General features: G+C 31.6%; 1 protein-coding gene across 1 annotated transcript; it reads left to right on the top strand.

Moving 5' to 3' along the window:
- Positions 1-1,983: 1,983 nt before the first annotated feature.
- On the top strand, positions 1,984-22,158 carry LOC138187583 (facilitated trehalose transporter Tret1). Its single transcript, XM_069128520.1, has 7 exons — positions 1,984-2,144; positions 3,032-3,270; positions 4,946-5,199; positions 7,624-7,826; positions 13,470-13,668; positions 16,589-16,877; positions 21,324-22,158. Exons 2-7 carry the CDS (start codon positions 3,198-3,200, stop codon positions 21,719-21,721), a joined length of 1,416 nt encoding a protein of 471 aa, XP_068984621.1. The 5' UTR covers positions 1,984-2,144; positions 3,032-3,197; the 3' UTR covers positions 21,722-22,158.
- The last annotated feature ends 1,653 nt before the right edge of the window (positions 22,159-23,811 follow it).

The raw sequence follows: 23,811 nt of genomic DNA, 5'->3' as shown, positions 1-23,811 counted from the left end.
CCGAAAACAAAGCCTCAAATGTGAAAAACGTATTCCATATTTTCGACTTATTTCCTCATGTGCAATCACCCCCTCCACGGTTGTACTATCAATACTGAGATATCCTGTATTGATATAATATATATCTATTGATACACAGCTGTGTAAGGATAATTTATGTATGTTAACAAATATTGTTATACAAAATTATAATAATATTCAATTGTAACAGTTTGCGTAAAGTACTTTTGAAAAAATACGTGATTTTAGAGAACGAACAATTTTTAAAGCTTTTTATCTAACATTTTTGTCTATTTGCAACCGGAGAAGAAATATGACTTATCCTAGTTATATACACTACGCTGCAGAAAGGTGAATTTTTAGACATGGTTGCAGCTATGAGAAATATACCAAATGAATTATAACAAAACTCTTTTTCCTCTTTTTATGTAATTTCATATACTAACGCTTAATGAAAATGGTTTTTAACAGCCGTTTAACTGAAATGTATTAACAATAATCATTCACTAATCTTTCTATCACTAATTATCTTTGTATTATAGCATTTGTATATAGTTTTATTTAATTTTAATAATTCGGAAATTAATGCATTCTTCTTATGCTTTACTACATGTTTTACTAATACTATATCGACACTTTTCGAGAATAGAACTGTCCAATAACATATATAAACAATTTCAAAATTAAAAACTAATCAAAACTAAAGACGTATTGATAAGAAACGCATTAAAAATGCTTGTGTAGACTGAAGATTATATCTTATTGTTATGTAATCACAACTGCAATGTCGTAAATACATTTGGCAATGTATTGAATTTCTTCTTTGGTTCTACTCATATACTCCGGATTTCCATTCATAAAGTTTCATAAATCTTATGTTTAAACATCTTTTTTTATACACTTATATTTTTCTACGTATTTTACATTAACCTTTGTATACTAATGAGATAAAGATCCCACGTATGTGAAATAAATAAGTAACAATATATAATACACAACACTATACTAGATGTATCAAGATTATATCACGTACGTGATGTCAGGCAAGAGATTATTCTATATGTAAACATAATTAAAAAATGTAGTATACAATTGTTTAATTTAAAGTCAAATTCGAAAGTTCATTGGCAACGCGTATGCTGATTCTCTAGGAAATGAGATCTTAAATAAGGGGATTGTATTGTACATTTTCGACTTATTTTATCATGCAAAATATCCCTTGTCCAGTTGCTTGCTCGGATTTAATCGTAATTGATCAAATTCGTATGTACTTAATGAGCATTCAAATTCGATTTTCTTGAAAACGAAGCTCGGAATGAAAAAATTTTATTTTGGTTTTTTGACTTACTCTTTATGTAGAGTAACTTTTTGTTCAAATATATCCTGTCGCTTTCTGTATATCACAATAGATAAATAGTACTCGTTTCTTAAAACCGCGTCTAAAAATTTATCTCAAAGAACGACGTTATTTAGAGTTTTTTTTTTATTTCAGATTTATAGTCGCATTGACTACTAAGATCATGAGCGACTTGGCAGAATTACATTTATATTATTTAGAACTGAACGTAACACTACATAAAACGTCATAAATCAAACAAATACAATATAAATTTAGTCACTAAAATTTAAAATCATTATAAATAATATTTCCACATTTGATAAAATAATTATGCGAGATTAAACGTTCCAGCGTTCTTTTAACTGAATGCACGTCTTTCGTTTAGCATCATTTGTAACAAATTTGATTAAAAATTTAAAAATTCGATCGTCAGCGATAAATTTTCCGCGTGCGTTGTAAAAGCACACAAGTAACGCAATGCGTAGTATTTGTTAATTGTGTAGAGTAGGGTTTTGACATTGACATAAATTTTAATGGAGTTCTCACGCGCGTACGTGGGACTGTGGAGTGGCGATCAATTTCAAAATAAATTTTAATGAATTATACGCGTAAGCGTAGTTAATTTTAATACGCGTGTACGCGTATAATACAAACGCGCGAGTATCACGTGATAAATTCTACGACTGTTGATCATTATAATTATCTCTGAAACCGTTTTGTTTTCGAATGAAGTGTCCCGTATTGCGAATCTATTATTAAAAAGAGCCGAAACGAATCTCCCTATATAAATCTTCAAAATAATCGGGTAAATATGGAACATTTTTATTACACATGTTCAATACCACTAGTATACACAATTGCTATTCAAGAATAGTAAACAATAAATATATAACAATAATAGAAAGAAATTTTCAAATAGAAGTAAACAAATATAAACATATTTTCAACTGCATAAATAGTATAACAAAGAGGAAGTAATATAAAAATAATATTATATATACATATATATCATAAGATAATTAAATAATATATGTATATATAATATACAAGTATATGAGAAAAATGTATGGATCTGAAAAGTATATACATATAATATAATATAATATATACCCATAAAGAATACAAAGGAATAATTGTAAAGAGCATATGAAATTATTTATAGAAATTTCCACAAGCAATAGATATCCTGCAGAAGAGATTGATAATATATTAAATGAAGAATTTTATAAAATTTATTGAAATGTCGATGACGATTTAAAAAAAGGCTTATACTTTTGCCTTCCAGAAAAACTGAAAAAAATACAATGAAGGACAATGACGGAAATACTAAAACATAACAAATCAATATAAGAAATATAAGAAATATGTTATACTATATTATAATTTGTAAGTTTCTATGAACTTCTATGAATGTACATATGTATGTTAGCAGTTTAATTTTTCGGAAATCAACAATTAACCTCGATGGAGTCTAACCTCATTTGAGTGGCTATAATAAGAAAAAATAGATCTTTCTCTAAAAAAGTATTGACGAGATATTAATATACTAATGAAGTATAAATGGTAAATAAATACTGCTGTTAAAGGAAAAAGAACTATTGAAATATTTCGGAAGAAACTGTTGCTCACCAGTATATAACCCTGATTAAATCTTCGATCAAATGGCATAACACGATTTATGTTTTGTTTCAGAAAACGAACGGCGACTACGATTGATTTTACGAGATTCCAAGTCGATATTGTGCCACGTCGAAATCGGAACTCGGCTCGACTACGATCTCATTTCATAGAGCCGACTTGTTTTTCCATCGTCGACGACGCAAAATTATTTAAAAAGAAATATCATTCTCAACAGACCATGACCACCGCATCGATCAACGACAACGTGGTCGAGATCCGAAAATTAAACCAATATCTCGGAGCTTTCGTAGGTGAGCTAACCTCTTTTTCATCTTTGTCAAATTCAAATTCCTAGTACAAAAATCTTTTAAATTAAAGAAGCTTTCGATCTATTAAAGTTGTAAGAAATTTGTTTTAAATCATTGGAAGTTAGTTTTCTTGATTTGATTTGTCCAAACAATAAATAATTTTTTAAATTTCGCAATACAAATGTCAGTTGTTAATTCTTTATTTAGATTTATTTGTATTATTAACTATTTATAGCTTTTATATTTCTTATAAAAATTATAAAAGAAGTTGAAAGTATTGTCTTCTCCAATTTTTGATTGTACGTACTTGTTAGATTTTTAAATATTCTGACTGACAGTTGTATTAAAGATTTTGGAATAAACGAAAAAATAGCAGTACGAACAAATGATTAAATTATGTATTATCAGAATTAAGTTCTTTTTTATTTTTAAATAGATATTTTAAGAATTCAAACAATATGGTACCTAACTACGTGTTGGCATATATTTTGATATACCTCATTTGTTTACTTATCACAATTGTGGTACTTTGTATATTATACCTTTATATAGAAGCCTCTATGGACACATGTCTGTGAATTTCAAATAACAGAATCTGTAACTTGTAAAACGATTCATCAGATTGAAGAATAAGGAAAGATCATTTTTAAAAACTAAATATTTGGTCTTGCTAGAGAAATTCATAAAGATCTTATATTAAACGCATAATTATTTTATTGCAATATCTTATTGTGCATTCTATTTTATAATATTTTTCAACTTGTACAATATAACTTTTTTATTCGTGGTTCAAATTACGTTTTTGATTTTTTCATTTCCTTGAAATCTATTATTGTATGTTACAATATGAATAGTAATGTAAATATTTGTAAAAAACTGTTCGTATTTTCTTTTGAAGCTTTCTGGCAAAAAAAGCTATATAAAGAATAAGATGTCCCTTTATCTCCCACTAATAAATCGGTTTTCTTAATTGAATCGTCTGTTCTAACATTTAATACAAGAAATTCCATATTTCACAGTTTAACTCATACTAACTAAATAGCTCATTATCATACATATACCAGACGACTTCCAAGTTCGTTACTATACTGCAGACGATTATGCAAATTCATATTCTTGTAGACTTAACTAAAATAATATCACCTAAATAAATATTCGCTTCATTTAATAACAATTATTATTATGAATAATTTGCCTTAAATATTCCATATATTTTTCACATTACATGCATTTTGTGACATTTATATAATTTTAGTAAATTTTGCATAAATACATAAACATTCGCAATCTGCTCATCACGCATAAACTTAACATATGCATGAGAACATCTGTGTATGCTTAACCACCTAACGTCCGTCAGATACAACCGACTTTGTCAACAAAGGAAATCGCGTGCACAAAACATAGCACGTTGAGAAAATCTGACCCACGGTGCTCGTCATCCAATTTTCCCTTTTCTCCTCGACTCTAGAAAAATTAAAAATGATAAAAAGAAATACATTTTTCTTCTACGAGTGTGGTCCTCGTCAAGCTTCGCGAGTAAATTAACCGCAAAACACATAATTAGCGCGATGAACGGAAAAACAAATGGAAGAAAGGAAAGAAAACTTGAGGGACGAAAGAAAAGAGAAAAGGGAAATGAGAGAGTTGAAAATTGTGTTTTTTGGTCAAATTTCAGCGTCCCTGGGCGGTTTTGCGCTTGGCATCTCACTAGGTTGGAATTCAAAGGCTAGTGTTGTACTGAGGAATTATTTCGATGCCACTGTAACTGAAATCGGATTGATCGGGGGCATTTTAAATGGTGGCATCTGTATAGGAGCGATATCGATGATGTTTATTGCAGGACGAGTCTCTAGAACGAAGATCATGTTCTGGACGATGCCGGTTCTTCTTCTCACATGGATTCTAATGATCAGCCATCGTGGACAGAAGGTTAGTGTGCGATGATCTCATTTCAAAAGTGCAATAAAGCTTCCCCTATTACATATGATATTATACTAGATGCGCATTCGGCCGATCAGTTTTGTGATACACATTGTACGAAATGGACATGGATTTAGCAAATTCTTACTGTTTCTTAGATAAGCTCTTATTAAAAATTCATATCAATAAATAGAAAAGTAAAACAAAAAAATAAAATGGTTTCTTTATAAGAAGGAAGAAGGAATTTAGAAGAAAACTATCGTAGCTTGTTCCAAAATTTGTAGAATTAATCAGATAATTTCTGAAACATATCTTTATATTCTACGTCATGAAACTAAAGAAACACTTAATAAATAAAATAATCGTTCGTTCGAAAAATCTAAGTCACCTATCCTTAGTCGCAAGAGTCGGGCGAGAAAACCAAATTGATCGGAAGACCAATGTGTACATTGTACAGATAGTGCAGTACAACCATTTTCATTTATTTTGAAGACTTTGGTTCGCTCGTATAATACATATACGAACGTATACGGACGGCGAATTAGACACATCCGATATAACCGTAGCCTAAAAGAATAATCACTTTTCTGATATTAAATTTCACTTGTTCAAATAGATACAGAGATCAAAGATAGAGATCAAAGATAAGGATCAAAGATAGAAATCAAAGAAGTTGCCAGTTTACTTTAATATTTAATTTCCAATAGTTTTTTAGTAGCTTGTACATAAATCTTCAGCGTGAATTCTTATCATTTTCATTTGCGGTTTTAGTTTTACATATAATAATAATTATTATAACAGAGAGAACCATCTGTCACTAGCAGACGTTCTGTTCGGATTTCAGAATATTCGGATAGTAGAAGACTACTGTGTTTTAAAATTTTCCGAGTTTTATAAAAGTTAAGGGTTCATAATGAAATCTACCTGCTAAATTTTAGCTGGAAGGATATGTTTCAAAAAGAAAATATCTACAGAATGGCCTACAATTCATGACACGAATATAGTTAAGGAAATTCTATAGTTTAAAATAAGATGAAAATCGATCAAATAAAAGATATATTTTGGAGACTTGTCAAATGTACCTGTATTTGAATAATTCTTCACTGGATGGGAGTAGACAATTGGCAGATTATTCTACAAATCGAAAAAAAGTCGAAAATGTAGTATGACATTTTTTCGTCTCAAGTTTCGTTTTCGAAAAAATCGATTTTGTCAAGTAACGCAAAACTTTGTCAGGGACGTGTACAATTTTTTTTCCAAAATATAGCTCTAAATAAAACAATTTTATTCTATGTTTTTGATTTATTTTCACGTGTAAAATAACCTCTTGCCGATTGTTCACTTTTATCCAGTAAAAAATTTGGCACATTCACGTGTACTCGAAATTTTCGAACTCAATTTTCTTGAAAGTGAAGCTTTCAACGCAATTTAGCAATTCCTGATTTTCGTACTATTTCGAGTCATACTTGTAGAACCTACCTGATACTGTTTATACTATAAATTAAAGACATTCTGTGTAAATATGTATATAAGATTCTATTTTGTAAATTCCATTTTCTACGTCCTCTTGCACAATAATTTGCTAACAAATAATATAGCCCTTAAATATCAAATATTATAAAAAAACGTTAGCTCTGCGAATTCTTTGACACAATAGGATACATATCTTTGAAATGAAACATAATTTATTTATTTTCATTTTTAATAAGGAAAAAGAAATTGAGAGATATCAAATATAATATTTAAAAAATTACGTACATGTGTATATTTACATGAAATAAAAGGAGGAAAATAATAGGTTTAATGTTATATTAATATCTTATATTACATCATATCTTCTAACATAAATTATTTCTTCGGGACACACAAGAACAAAAACGCAATTGCGTCAACAGTATACTTATAATAACATAATCATAGCAACGTAACGTATATATCAATGGTGAATTATAATTATTCTTAATGAATAACGATACTACGGTACTTAATTATTACTCCAACTATACGAGTTGCATATTTTACAGTAACTTAAATTGAAGAATTAAATAACTTTTTAATTTGTTCAAAATAAAAGCAATTGCTAAACATAAAGCAATAATTTAGTGATAAGAAAGAATAAAAACTATAGGTTTTGGTTAAATAGGTACTTGTGTCTATTTAACTGAAACTATATTTTGTACATATCTCATATATCAGCCTCTTAGAAGCTAAATTAAGCTCAACTCATTTTTAATTTCTTGATTTCTTTGATTTCGAAATAAATAGTACATATTCATAATATATACATACATAAATAGTGTATACACCACTGAAGATGTGTACACCAAATCCTTTGTTTTATCATTATTTTAGATAACTTGCAACAAAACAATATTTTTCTTTCAAACTTTTTGGGATATTACGTTTGCAATATTAATAAAATTATGTTTCTAGGTTGTATTATTCCTGATTGGAAGATTTATTTGTGGCATCTGTGGCGGTGTATTCTGTGTTCTGACGCCGATATATGTGGCCGAAGTAGCAAGCAAAGAAACTCGAGGGCGTTTGCTCGCGTTCTTTCAACTTCTTATTAACTGTGGCGTGATGTACGCTTTCTACGTAGCTCACGCAATCACTGAAGTTGAAACTGTGTGGAGGTATACGAATATTACACAATATTTTATCTGTAATAAAAAAAATGTGATACTTTTATAATTAGCATAATTCTTTTTTTAAATTTATGACATCGTTACATTTCATTTATCAGTAATTTTTTATATCCATGGTTGTTATTACATTTGTGTCACTATGTTGATTCACAAATTTTTTAACAGTGTACTATCCCTGGCAATAAAGTTTCAATCACACGCGATAGTACCTACTTATTGTAAACCAGAAATACTAAAATTTGCATATAAAATGTAAAACAAAAATGTCAACAAAACAAATAATCAAAATTTTCATTTATTATCAAGAAGAAAATAATTGTTAATAAAATCTGGCACGTCTTCAAATGTTTATTGTCACGAACGAAAACTCTATTCAGAATTACTTTTTTCCTCGATAATATTTTGTTTGTTTACTATTTTCTATTCAAAGATAAATGAAAATCATAATTTTTTTATTTCATATCACCGAGTTAACTTTCGTACGTGTTTTATTTTTGTATCGTTCTATTTTATTTTTCATATGCATAAACTTTATATCTCTCATACACAAATTTCAGTAGATTTAGTTAGCTCAATGTTGTTACGCTTGATTGAAAACTTATTGCCAGAGGTAGAATTAATTCTCTGCAATGCTATATGTATTTTCGATCAATCGCGGGGAGACGCAATCGCGAGGAAACACGCCAACGGGAGTCGTAAATTCCCGTTACGATTATAATAATCGACGCCACCAATAGATCGATCCCCTGATTTCCGTTGAGATAATAGGGGGTGGTTAAGGTAGTATAATGCTGCGATTAACAGGGTTATAAACTTTATATTTCCAACACTTATGAGCTACACTGTTGAGTATGAGTATTCAAGGAGAATAACCCGGTAATGACATGTTGACTATTCTAGCGATGAAGAATAAGTAAAGTACAGTGACGATGCTGTATCGGAGGAAAGCTAATGATGGGTATGTCTAGCGCACGGGACCATGGGATTTGTTGATGACACTTTTGGTTAGGAAAGTGAGGGCAGTAGACATTGCTTCTGATTGTATAAAAGAAGGTTGGTGGACTAGGAAGGGTCTTAGCCGCCCTCGATAGAAAGTTGCTAGTGTGAAGTGTCATACGTGAGAAAAAACTAACTTTCCCGTGTCAGCCGTAGTAGACAATAATCTTTAGAAAACGATTTAGAAACAAAAGATATTTGTTGGGTCTGATGGACCTTAGCTTGCAAATTAATGAGATTTATGATGGGTCCTTGAGACTATTGAGTACGCAGTAAGGATGAGCGGACATCTGGTTCCCATCTTGCCCGCGGTGTGTGGCCTGGTCTAGGTAGAGTGTCGCCCGACGTAACATCCTCCCCCCGTTGAGAGGGTACCGATCAAAATTTATGCAAAGGTAGAATTAATTGAAGCTGCCGCTCAACTCTTTGTTGATTTCTGGTTGTCCGTATTCTGCTGGATCGGGCTGGCTCGATGGTAGGACGAGCTGCGTGACACCTCGATCCACGCGATGCTCGTTGCCGTATGAATTGTGGTGGTCTGGATGAGGCCGTCGTCGCCAGGGTGAATTCGATGATACGGCCGAAAGCCCGTTGCGTATGTTGTCTGCCTTATACACTGGATCGCCGTGGTCCTCGGCATTGCCTAGATATTTGCCGTTGAAGTTCACGAACCAGGAAGTGTCGTGAAACAGCTCGGCCCATGAAGTATCGTGGAACACCTCGGCCCAGGAGGTGTCGTTATACATCTCGTCGATTTCACAAAGGCAAGTGAAATTCACATGTAGATGCGTTGTGGAGGCGTGAAGGAGGTCTATGGTTGATTGGGGGACAGGGCTCCCCTCGCTGACCCATCCGTGTCGCGCCTTCTTGATGATGCTTGGTGGTTGGACCAGCGTGGTTCAATTATCCGCAAAAGGCAAAATCAGAGACTTGTCCGATGCAGTGATCTGTGGGCTCAGTGGATAATTGTTGAGATCCGAAGGGGTGTTCTGAAAACTATCGATATCAGTTAAGTGATTAGTCACGATGGCAATAACGTAGATATTATTTCGATACGGGTCACTCGCAGATGTGGCCCCTCTCGGCCATGGAGAAGGAGGAATCTTCACGTAATGTCCCGGAGAATGAATGAGAATGTCCGATACGATGTTTATGTCAGGTGTTATGTGTGACGTGATGGTTACCTGGAGGACAGGTTATTAACCGTCGAAGTGTTGATAGAGGAACGCCTGTTCCTAGATAATTCTATCATCGTGGATTTCGAAGAGTCTGCCGTAAGTTTCGATTCTAGATTGGCTTCGGTATCCTTGACGGGATTTAACCCGTTACTCTCTTCGTTGTGAGTTACGGAAAGATCGGAAAGATCAATGACTGCGACGGCTTGTCGCCTAGTGAGATTTTCTCTCTCTGCCGGTGCAGAGAATCGTGAGGGGTTGTCTTCAAGGCGCGTGAAGGCGATGAGTTGCGAGTTTCATGCAATGAGCCGCGCGTGTCATGCAACGATATCCGCGTGTCAGGCGACGGTATGGGCGCTAGATTCGACGCGATGTTCTCCGTCGGCGGAGTTAGAATAGCGTTGCTGGTTTTACTTAAATTGTCGTTACGACCCTGGAAATAATTAGACGGGTTACTGCTGCGTTTGGGGGTCGACGGGGTAGCTGATCGCTTGCCATTCATGAGCTCCCTTATTCTAATGTCCAGGGAAACGGCAGCGTTGAACGCTTCTAGTTCCTGTTTGATGTTTGTTCATCTGGATCGAGTTCATCTAACTCTTGTTGGAATAGATTAAATCGTTCCAAACCATCCACAAGTAGGGCATGGTATGATTTTAAATATTCAACCTCTTGCATGTTGGACTGCTCGTATTTGTCGATGCCTTCCCTTGTGATCCTTAGGATGCCTTCGAACAGTCTATCGCGTTTTCTACATATGCTGTTGGTCTTTGCTGGGGTCGGCATGATTAGTAATGTAGTTAGATTGTAGTTGTTCTAACCTTTTATTTGTTGAATGTCCAGCTACGGCGGGACGCTGCCTTGGAGCGTGTCTCGACCGATAGGTTATGCCTCTTCGAAGATAACGTTCCTGACGTTACTGACTTCGATGGAGTGATAACGCTTCCGTTGCTGGTTTGATGTAAACACGTGGCACTGTATGGTCACTGGTAAGTGCACCTTTCACTAGCACGTGATCCGGCTCGAAGGACCATGTATTTTCGACCAATCACGGGCAAACGCAATCACGAGGAAACACGTCAACGGGAGCCGTAAATTCCCGTTACGATTATAATAATTGACGCCGCGAATAGATCGATCCCCTGATTTCCGTTGAGATAATAGGGGGTGGTTAAGGTAGTATAACGCTGCGATTGACAGGGTTATAAACTTTATATTTCCAACACTTATGAGCTACACTGTTGGGTATGAGTATTCAAGGAGAATAACCCGGTAATGACATGTTGACTATTCTAGCGATGAAGAATAAGTAAAGTACAGTGATGATGCTGTATCGGAGGAAAGCTAATGATGGGTGTGTCTAGCGCACGGGACCATGGGATTTGTTGATGACACTTTTGGTTAGGAAAGTGAGGGCAGTAGACATTAATTCTGATTGTATAAAAGAAGGTTGGTGGACTAGGAAGGGTTTTAGCCGCCTTCGATAGAAAGATATTTGTTCGGTCTGAAGGACCTTAGCTAGCAAATTAATGAGATTTATGATGGGTCCTTGAGACTATTGAGGGTACGCAGTAAGGATGAGCGGACATCTGGTTCCCATCTTGCCCGCGGTGTGTGATCTGGTCTAGGTAGAGTGTCGCCCGACGTAACACTATATGATTTAAAAGTGTCTTATTCCTTTTACATCAATATTTTTTACAACAAGTTTATTTTCACCCATTTTACTCGTTCCAACGTAGTTGGTTGTGTAACATTGATGCAATTTCATTTTGCCTCAATTTAACACTGCGATAAGTAAAATTAAGTGGTTTATTCGCGATTTTAATTGACAAAGTTTAATTAAATCGAAGCTTAAGTTGCACGATTATATAACGCACGATTATACGAATATTGCTATGCTTTACTGGTCAACGTTGGTTCGGAAGTGTGGTATTTTCGTAATATCTGATATTTAAAAACCTTCAAAAATATATGACTGTAAGATGAACGAGCTTAAAAATGTTAATTGATTTTTTGTTTTCTTTATTATTCGTTTCAAAGTTTATTCATGCAAATTATTTTCCACGATTTATGCAATTTAGTCACAAAACACCATAAGAATAACTTTATTAGCTCGGGGTATAACATATTATACATCAATTGATTCGTTAAAATATATAAAATATTTATAAATCACAAAAATATATAAATTATTTTACGAAAACTTGTTCTTATTGAGAAAATAAACAAGGAAATCATGTTGAAGTTAAGCTAGATGTTTGCATTTCATTATGAATATCAGAGAATTGGCATACTATTAATAGAAAAAACTGTTAATAATTATTTTTCAATTATTTCAAATTTTAAAAATACTAAAAAAAATCGGTTTGTCGAAAACTTATATACGTTACTGCACAAAAAGAACTAATTTCTCAACCTCGTTTTATTAAAAATGAATAGTTAATTGTCTGTTTCCTGATAATAATTATTAGGATTGATTAATTCGTCAAACAATCCATTTTAACATTGTCTGTTTGTTGGTTGAAATACAATCAATATATCTGGCACAGTAAATATTTCAGTAATAATAATTTTTGAAAACTAACATACTAATTGCCTATGAACGAATCAATTAATTAATCAATGTCGCATTTTTTAAAACGTAACTTTGTTAGAAATGTGTCCATAATTCTACTACACTAACTATTTTGTTCAAATTTATATAGTGACTCAAGAAAGGTTTGGAACAATTAACATATAAAACTTTTATGTATATAATTGTGAGTTTTAAATAAAACATTTTTAAGGTTTCTTTTTAATTGTTGGTTTAGAGTTGCATCAACATCTCCAGTTACTAGCAACTACACTTTTAGCATTTTTAACGTTATAATGTGAGATAACTAGCATAAGTATATTGCTCAAATTTGAAAATGTATACAGGAGTTATAAAATATTTACTGCAAACATATATTTAGTAAAAAATTAGTATACTACATGAAAATGCATCAGACATCTTAAGCACATAATAAGTGTTACAGATGATTCCATTAAATATTGTGTCGTATTAATTTTTTGAATAATTGATTGTTTAAATACTTCGAGAATTTCTGCATTGCGTATGCTTCCAATAAATATTTTACAACTTCAATATACATGTTCACATTGGTTTCAAATTTTACCGATAATTATGATAGTCGTATCTTATTACAGTGCTAGTGAAATTTTAAAATGATTTGTGTAACATACGTAATATATTCATAGAAGTTTTTGTCAATGTTTAAATACTTTTGCGAGCCACTGTATATTCAGAAGAACAATAATAAAAATATTAGAAATAAATTCTTCCTGTTTCTTTCAAATTACTCCTTCAAACAATCCAAGATTTCTTCCTCTCAATCGGGACATGTTTTATTAAATAAAGGTTGATCTGAGCGGTTCGATTTCTCTGGGAACTGCATGTAAATTAATTCTTTTTCTCGTAAAGGTACAGCGCAATTTGTGGGCTCGCGTGTCTTTCGATCGCGCCAGTAAAATTATTACCTGAGAGTCCGCTCTACTATTTGTCGAGGAACGACGAGATCAATGCAGAAAAGTCCTTGAGATGGTATCGCGGCGATACTTACGATGTCCAGCACGAAATCAGCGAAACGAAGCGTCTCATTCTTGCGACTAGCTCGAAAAAGGTACAAACAATCGATTTCTTCTTATGTAAGCTAATCATTTTGTGGAATAACAAATGGAATAGATTGGGATCTATTTTTTATGAAAAGTTGAAAATAGGCATAATCCGTTCCTCATCTAAATTTTTTATTTTAGAAATAATAAATTTTAATACATTATTAACACATATAATAACATTATTTGATAGAAATATTTTGTTATTTGATTTCATTACATTTGCGACTATTTTAGCGATTCCATAAATCACAATGTATATACAATTAGTTAAAAATCTATATACAGTATTGAAAATTATAATAAAAACGTCAGTTGTACAAATTTGTTTGGCATATTACGACACTTATTGTTAAAAGATAACGCAATTTATTTATTTTCACTTATATTAAAAACGAAGAAGTAAAAGAATATAAAATACGATGTTACAGATATTACTTGCATCTGTTCTATTTACATGAGCTTATACAAATATGAGCTTCATATTATAATTAATATATTGTAAGTCAATGCCACTAGTGCTTGCTATGTCCTTGGTGTTAATTGAAACAAATACAAATTTTTAATATCACAACCTAATACGTTAAAGGAACCGCAAGACAGGACATGTATAACTTTTATTGTAAAAGTCTATTAAATATTTTACAACACAACATTTCTGATGTAGTTTCATCCTAAAATTTTTGTGAGGTAAATGTTTTAGCTTATCTAATTGCTTTCAGACATATGTTAATAATAATTGATATGTAAATATACATAATATTGTCGAAAGTACCAATATTAATTATCGTCAGCAGCTTTTTAGTTCCTTTGATAAGTGAGATACTTTCATGATTAACTATTGTATATACATTATGTACCAAACACTTGTTTATTTCTGACAAGATATACAGTCACTTTGACTGCCACGCCGAAATCACATATTTCGCTTAGGACGCCACGAGAGTATTTTTATTATTCAAAGCATATAGTGGCAAAATAATAATAAATTCATAATGTAAGACAGCATTTTTCCCTAATGGACCGTTTATCTTATTGGTGATCACGGGTGACCACCGTGGTGCCTTGGTAACAGTTGATAGCTACATATTATAACAAGGCTTCGTTTATTTCAACAAACCATTCGCATTCGTTATTTAGTCGTAAGCAAAACGTCCAAGATATATTGTTGAAACGTTTAGAAGGTATTAGTAAACAGTATTTGCTTATTCTATATATAATAGTAAGGTGGAGAGACAAGCGTGACATTTTTACGATTTCGATGAAACATTCAGCTAAAATTGTAGAAGTCCGCAAAAAAGATTATGTTTGTAATAAACCAATGGTAGTGGTAGATTACAACAGATGAAAATGTGCTATAGATTTACCAGATCAAATGATAGCATATTCTACATCATATAGAAGAACCCTCAAGTGGTATATAAAATTAGCTTTAGAGTTATTGTTGAATACATCAATTTCAAACGCAATGAGACTGTATCAACAAGCAACAAAAACAAAAATCAAGATGTCAGTTTTTAGAATGGCACTCACAATGCACCTTACACAGTGCCATTCACCAGAGCCGTCAAATATACTTATTCGGCAAGGACTGCGACACGAAATGTAGAAGAAAGAAGGTCAAGCGTACCTGGCACGAAAATTTTGCGGAGAGTGGTATAAAAAAATGTTAACCAATTAGGATCAAAAATTGCTAAGAATCAGAGGAAAAAAGTGACCACCTATTGTTCAGAAGCGACCTGGTGTCCGTGCGGATTTCCTCCACGTTAATAATAAAAAAAAAGATTGTATTGATGAGCCACATTTATTATATATTTAAAGTGTTTTAACACAGTGCACTGTTAGATGCAAGATTTGTTCTCATTTTTCTTTTGTTGATGTTCTAATAAAAATGTTTAATTGTTCAATGGGGCACTTTTTATTTCAAAGCATCTTCTATTTATCGGTTATATTCGATTTTCATTCAATTTTTACAATTGTAAGAAGTTCAAGCGTTCCGGTCACCAATGACCACTGTGGCGTCACAGGAGAAACCATAGCCGGTCATATATGACCAACGTGGCAGTCAAAGTGTTAAGAATACACACCAGGTTTTTATTACATTTCCTATAATTTAACAAAAACATGTCTCTGAAAGAAAAGTTAATTAGCTTCGACTTGGCTACAAGTTACAATAAAAAATGTTTTCCAAAATTTCCTTTTCCAATAAAAAGTCAGTCATCTCGATTTTTGCAAATTGCACCATGTATTTGTGATTTGATAGAGTTGTAGCTATCACCAAGATGGATTCAACGATGTACTGCGCTATAACCTTCACATGATCTTGACTTCAGAAACTTTAATTCAATGATTAGAAGCGCTAATATGGAATTATTTTATTTAGGCCAAAGTTTCTGAAGTCGAGGTCACGTGAAAGTCATAGTGTAGTAGATCGATGAATTCCACTTGGCGTCAGCTACAATCCTATTCATTTCGCAAATACACAGTGCCATTTAAAAAAATCAGGTTGATCTTAACTTTTTATTGAAAATGCAAGTCACGGCTAATTAATTGTTATGTCAAATATTTTTTTCTTAGATTATTGGATATGTCACAAAAATAGTTGATATTTTAAACTGACTTTGTATATTAATCTCAAACAATTGAAGATTATCTAATCTATATAAGACATCAACCATATATTTATGCGACTCAATTTTTACAATATCTTGCTTTCCCAAATTCCTAGATCAGTTATTCATATATTTTTTGCAATCTTTTAATTTCAGTTCAGTCAATAACAAAGAATCATTTTATTCATGTAAATTAATATCCAAACATACTCGAACATAACACCAATCGCTATTTCCGACGCTAATGATTTGAATTGTTTCCAAATTCTGTGCTTAATTACTAAGTAATTATTACCTGATTTTTTCGATATATCAGTTTAGCTTGAAGTTGGTAAGAAATCGCCGAGTACTTCGTTCCATCGCAACTTGCTTTGGAGTAATCCTGGCCCAACACTTGTGTGGCGTCAACATGATGATTTTCTACGCTCTGATCCTCTTCGACACCAGCGGTTCCGGTGAACTAACCGGAAGCGAACAGACGTTGGTCGTCGGTGCCGTTCAAATATTGGTATCTCTCTTGGCTGCGTTCCTCGTCGACGTACTTGGACGTCGAATTCTCCTCACTCTCTCCTCCCTTCTCATGGGATTGTTCCTTATACTGCTAGGTAAATACCATTTTCAAATGCATAATGTAGCGAAATCGGAAATATCCTTGATAGAACAGCATTTTGTAATTCATGCTACTCGAAATATCATAATCTACTAGCATTACTTTATAATTGTAATTTCATTCATGATATTTTATCCAGAAGGATAATTTTTCGGGACTTTGATTCTTCTTTTGTTGTAATTAGATAAATAATATTTTTATTATCTTTATACATAAGATAAATTATTTTTAGTAACTTGAAATTTACTACTTACGTTTAATTTAGTAAATACAATAAAGAATTGCCTAAACTCTCCTTAGATATCTTTCACCGTTCTTAAGATATTTTACAAAAAAGGAAATTCTGAATTTCTTTCGATCTTTCGAGAAATATTTGAAAAACGGTGAAAGATAGTTAAAGAGAGTTTAAATAGGAATTGTTTTCTTCTATTTACTAAATTAAAAAAAAAAAGATTTTGAAACATCCATTATTTTCGAGGTAATCTCCCCCAACATCTCCTAACAAAATTTTTTCTTGCTATACGTGCTGAAATACTTCTATCTACCCTCTTCTATCTGTTCTCTCTTCATATCTGTAAATGACTTCGTGAAGTTCATTTACATGAAAATTATTAATATTAAGTTTAATTATAACAGTAATAACAGTTCCATTAATGAAATGAATAAATATTTGCATTTCTTTTTGTATATTTTTACATTCCAAAGAGTTAAGTAGGTAGCAAACGACAAAAATAATAAAAATCATTGTTTGTAATTGTTACAATAATCATATTCCTCATAAAATTATTTGAATTTGAAACAAAGATATTCGCCACACCATGCACATTGCATTAAAGTCGGCGTTTCACAAATATGTATAATACTTCATTTTGGTATAACCTTCTCGCTCCTAAAGTAGCAGAACTGCCACTGTTGACTACCGTTGCTGCCACAAGTTAAATAGAAACTATATGTATATGAAATTAAATAGAAATTGTGTATATAACATTCGCTGACACTAAAGTACTTAGTGTTACACATAAGTTGTTGAATTTGTCTTCAAAATGGCTATCATTTGCAAATAAATAAATGTAACATTCTATTTAAAAAAAAAAAACTAGGCTGATCTTTTTTTCTCATTAATTTTTTTCAACACAATAAAACTATTTTTACTATACATTGCTGCCTGTCAAACTATGCAACTTTTCTAGAAAACATTTTTTCAAATGTTGTATTACAACGGAAATATTTCAGGTGATAAAGTTATGTGCCCTGTATATTTTTTATTTGTTTCTTCTTATTTCTGACTCGAGAGAGATTCAGAAAAGATATCTATTTATTTGTCTGTAATAAAGTGACATTGCCTTTGAAACATAATTTTGTCAAAAACGTAACCTCCAACGCAATTTTGTCATTTTTGATATTCTAATTATTCTTACTATTCTTATTTTGAAGCATAGAATTTCCGTAACTTTACCTGTACCATGAATTATTGCACAGTATATACTTACTCCTTTTCTTACATTTCTACGAGTAAAATATTCTACTTGATAATATAATTTGTTATATTTTTGGTACATAGAAAATAATTTATAAATTAATGATGTAGAATTTTCGACGTTATTTTACGTATTAGTTTTATTTTCATTGGATGCTATTACGCTTTATCAATACGATATTATATCGTAAATAAATGTCAAACTGAAAGAATCATCTAAAATTACTGAATCAAATATATCATTCTTTTCATTGAATAATTGAGGAATTTTCGATATATGTCAAAACACGAATGGAACTCTGAATAATATAAGTTTGAATGAATTATAATTTCACACTACGTTATTTTCACCGATCGATTCTATAATTATTACTTGTTCTAAATTAATTAGACCGATGCGTGATTTAATTAATGATAGTTGCCTTGAATAATCGATGCTTATTACGTACTTGTACAATTTCGTTTAAATCATTTTAGTCCATTTGGTATAAATATACAAGTGTTAAATATTGTTCCGTGTGATTTTATTTATTCATAGCTGATGGAGTTTCTTAAGAAAAACTGACTCGTTCAATGGTCGCATCTATGATGCTGGCTGGCTTCGGTCCAGCTTAAAATACGACCTCTTCTGCAATACTTCCGGAGCAAGCTACACAATGCGTATTAAGAAATCAAAATAGACCGTGTATCGATTGTTGGTTCAATCGTTCATAGAAAATTTAAAAGAAAAAACGTATTTCAACTCTTTGACATAGAACAACAACTGTATTCTGTGTTGTTTTTGTATCTATTATATAATATATTTATTATATGTTTTCATTCTTTTGTGTTATGCTCTTATTTTGTGTATGTTATAAAATTTGTTCAGAATATTTAAAATGATGAAAATAATTCTTAACAGGAATGGTATTTAAAGTGATGGTTCAAGGTTGTACTCTTTTGTAATTAAATATCGGAAACAATAGAATTTTTTGCTTAAACACAATTACAGATTTAGAAAAAGAAAAATTACATTATTTTCGAAAATCTTAAATATTTGTATTAAGTTTTTAAGATTAATTGACCATTCTTTACACACAATTCAAGTATACAAAGTATACCATCAAACACCTACATGTTGACGAAGACATCCATTTAAAAAAAATATTCTTTGGATAGCCACATATTGTATTTTTTACCCTCACCGCAACTCATTAACGTGTTAAAGAACTTACGAGAATTTAAAATCAGGGTAAAAATATTCATTCTTTCCAAAAAGGAATATCTTTTATTCGACGTTGTCTACATTCAATTCAATCGTTATACATCACCATATTTCCAAATTCCGTAATCCAAGCGTACAGGATAAGGTCAGCCGGTGGTACAACCGAGTAGGTGGATGAATTTACGTAAAAAAATAGGTCAACAATATTATGTTGATTATTTACTCCTGTTCAGTCCGAAATTAGCCAAATTTAAGTTTATTCGTTAAATCTTCAAACTCTATTTTCTTGTAGACGAAACAATATATGAAAAAATTGTATTCTATATTTTCGAGTATTTTGGACTTCTTTTTTCACGTAGAGTCGCTCAGTTGTACCAACTGTCCGGCATCATCCTGCATATTTTAATAGATAAAAATATACCCAACAATCAATATAAGGAAAAGCCCGTTAATTTTATAAAAATAAAAAATGAAATATTGGTTTTAAATATTATTTCAACTTAATTGGGGACTTATAAACGCTCGATAAACAACAATCAACAATTTAGATCCATGTAGGAGGAAAGCCATTGATTGTTTAAAGAAATACTTGTAATACACGTATATCATAAGTTTAGAATATGTTCACAGTATAGCAAATCATGAAACAATTAAATGTTACTTCTTTTCAATTTAACTTGTCAATGCGATTCAACAAAAAACAATCAACAAGCTAGATTTTAATACTTAAAACACGTATTGGTATTACATATATTTTTTAAATTCACAATGTGTCATACAGGATATGACAGGATATGTGTTATAATCGGAGAAGGATTATTGTACATTCAAAAATAAATAAAAAATGTAGAACAAACTCTTTTTGGTTGATGCTTTATTTTCAAAAAATCGAGCTTGGCCACGCTTAATAGAAATTAGTATTTGAAGAATTTTCGAGCTCGATTTTCTTGAAAATGAGACTTAAATACTAAAATTTTATTCTATGTTTTCGATTTATTTTTGCATATAGAGTAATCTCCTTGCGATTGTAGAATTGCGTTCAATCAAATCCGACAAAGTTCATATGTACTTGACAAGATTTCCAGTTTGAAATCTTAAAACGAATGACCCATTTTTATTTCAGATTTTCCACTTACTTTTACATCTAAAATAATCTCTTGATTAATTGCATCACGCGCTCTGCCACACTATGCATACTATAATGGCGGACAAAAGAAAGTTTATAAAACAGGAAGTATAAATAAACACCATGATTTTACAACATGAATTTAATATGGCTAATAAATAAATATAATACATACCTACTGTAAAATGGATGACTGTTCCCAATATGGTAACAAATTTTTAGTACAAAAATTACTAAAATTTATACCATGTCAATTTCAAACTTTCCTTTGTCCGCCACTATATACGGCGATTAAGAAATATATTTGTACACCGTTATATTTCTTATATGGTTTATATATTGATTAATTACGACCATATATTAAATTTTATATATTAAATTTCATATGATTACAAAATGTTGATACCGTTAAAATTAAATGTAAGTTGTGGTAAAGAAACGGTTCAGTGGAAAATAAGAGTATGTGTACATAAATTGCTTTTTGTATATATACAGTTGTGTTATATAAAGCGATTAAATGTATTTAATTTAGCTCAGCCTGATTGAACGAACCGTAACAAGCAATCTACGATCAACATTAAATTACCAATCGATATCTCGTTACTTTTTATACCCTTTCTTCTGTCTATTCCAGGTTGGTTCTTTAGCCTACGCGACGCTGACCCCGAAAATGACGACATTTACTTCTGGATGTCGCCCACATGGATCACTCTGATCTTTGCCTCGTTCAATCTAGGTCTTGGACCAATTTCCTGGTCTCTGTTAGGCGACACGCTTCCGGAACAACTGAAGACACCAGTAGTCTCCGTTGCAGTTGCTTTCGGATGGTTAATCTCGTTGATGGCCACGCTGACTTTCGACGAAATGATCATTTCCCTAGGTGGTACGAAAGTCATGTGGCTTTCTGCCGCCATATGCTGGTTAACAGGCCTATTCTGTGCCATTGTGGCTAAAGATAACACTGGCAAAAGTCTAATTGAAATCCAAGAAAACTTTCGTATCGAGTCTAACAGAGACCTAGCGAGAACCTGATAGTTGTTCTCTAATTTTTATTACAATTAGGATTTCTTTTAGTGGTATTTTGTATTTTGAATCTTAAATGAGGTGATAACCCGTCTCATTTGTACTTTATTCAGATTTGGTCAAGAAATTACGCGTTTTCAACTATCTTTAAAGACATTTTGTAGTTAAAGCAAATAGAAATGGATCTCTGTATAATGGATTGCGGATTTTTATGCAATTTTATAGTTTTAGGAACACAATTGAGGAAACGGAACTCAATAGATTTATTTCACCCATTAGATATTATTATGAGTACTATACTTCGGATATTTTTGTACATATTTATATATTATATGTATTACTGCATCTTCGGATTTCCTATAAATGCATAAACATTCGTAGTCTGATGATTGCTTTATAAAAAAGTATGTATAATGGACACATAGTAATTATTGGTTCAAATAAACCGCGAAAACGTTACTGTTTAACTTGACTCTCTCGGATTATTTTTTCATGCCTTTTACACTTCCAATTTACTTACTCGTGGCCAACGATAATTTAATTTTTTTATTTCGTAAAAATTGCTAAAAATATATAATTCTTATATTTTCATTACATTCTTATACTTTTTATAAGCGCTTGAAACAATTTCAATGTATAATATTAATTAAAATAATATTTCTCTATTTTCTACGATCCAAATTACCCAATTTTTTCTTTATTTCTGCTTCCTTTTGTTGTAACAGTATTTATACAATTTTAATAAAAAAATATATCTATCTCTTTCTATCCCTTTTTTTCACTAAATTTTACTGAACTTTCATCCAGAAGGACATACAATTAGTGGCGACCTAAATTACTTATCTGCCTCCTTTGGCACAAAAAGATATATTAACTCAATTTTACCTTTACGAAACTTTCGGCAATAAATTCGGTAAAGTGTTAAAAGCATTTGCGCATAAACTAGCAAGAAGTAGCAGAAATACTGTGGAAGTGTTGATAATACGCATGACGTAAACAATTCCCCTCATTTTTATTGTATTTTCTCTAGTTTCTACACTTCGAACCGTAAAACGTTTCAAACCGAGGAAACTACATACCGTTACTTTGAACGCCGCTGAATCGTAAACTTGCAAGCAATTATTTGCTTGTTTGCTTGTAATTGTAACTCGCCATCGTTGGATTTCTTCACCGAATTTATTCAAATTATACGGTTCGTTTCAGCGTATCCTCGTTCAGTTTTTGCTTTTTAATCGAAAAAAATTAATTGCGACGCCAATACTACGAAATAATGATAATAACAGAAAGTACCGACAATGTAAATTGTAATACGAGAAAATAAACGAAAATGATTTTCTATTCGATACAATAATTTTATCGAAAACTAGTAATTTAAACAATCCGCAAAAAATATTTCTGACAAATTCTCGAACTTCTCGTCCAACATTAACATATTGTAATGGATAATAAACTCGACTTTCATTTTCACCTTTCAGTTTCGTTCTTTTGTTCAGCGCATTATTTAGAATTACAAAAAGATTGATTTTTTTATTATATAATAATTGATTGATATAAATGAAAATAGAATTTCATCATGAGAGATAATCAAATTTTTTGTTATTATATAAGGCTCTCAAGAGTCAAACTGATCAACTTAACCTTTTGTTAATTTCTTAATTTCACTATACAAATACACGATTAATGTTTAATTTTCAAGAAACAAATATCTTATTTTCATAAACTTAAGCTGTGGAAAAGGGTGACACAAATAATAATAAATGACAAGGTAAATTTAAAAAATAATGTTTGTAACATCATTATTTTTCTGTACTTTTCAACTTATGAAGTTGATCAATGTAGCTCTTGAACGCTTCATAGGACAAAAAAAAGGTATCTACAAAAATGCTGATCCTTACATCGTACACCTTATATATTTTCCATACTATTGTATATGCATTCTATGTGTTGTTGTGCTTTTAAATTTTCTGTAAATACATAATAATCCACAATCTAGCAACAATCAGACAGTACAAATATTTCAAATAATAATAGATTCAACTACGTATTCAACGGTTAGTTTCGAATTGTGATATTCTCGATTCCTGGTCTCGAGTTTGTCA

This window comes from Bombus flavifrons, chromosome 15 (genome assembly GCF_040668555.2).
Source record: "Bombus flavifrons isolate JBK064 chromosome 15, iyBomFlav1_principal, whole genome shotgun sequence".
Lineage (NCBI taxonomy): Eukaryota > Metazoa > Arthropoda > Insecta > Hymenoptera > Apidae > Bombus > Bombus flavifrons.
Note: the sequence above shows the minus strand (reverse complement) of the source record. Positions and strands in the feature narration are given on the sequence as shown.

Coding starts and splice junctions, on each gene's coding strand:
- LOC138187583 (XM_069128520.1), top strand. CDS start 3,198: ATGACCACCGCATCGATCAACGACAACGTGGTCGAGATCCGAAAATTA. Junction 3,271..4,945: donor ATATCTCGGAGCTTTCGTAG/GTGAGCTAACCT, acceptor GTCAAATTTCAG/CGTCCCTGGGCGGTTTTGCG. Junction 13,669..16,588: donor TTGCGACTAGCTCGAAAAAG/GTACAAACAATC, acceptor TCGATATATCAG/TTTAGCTTGAAGTTGGTAAG.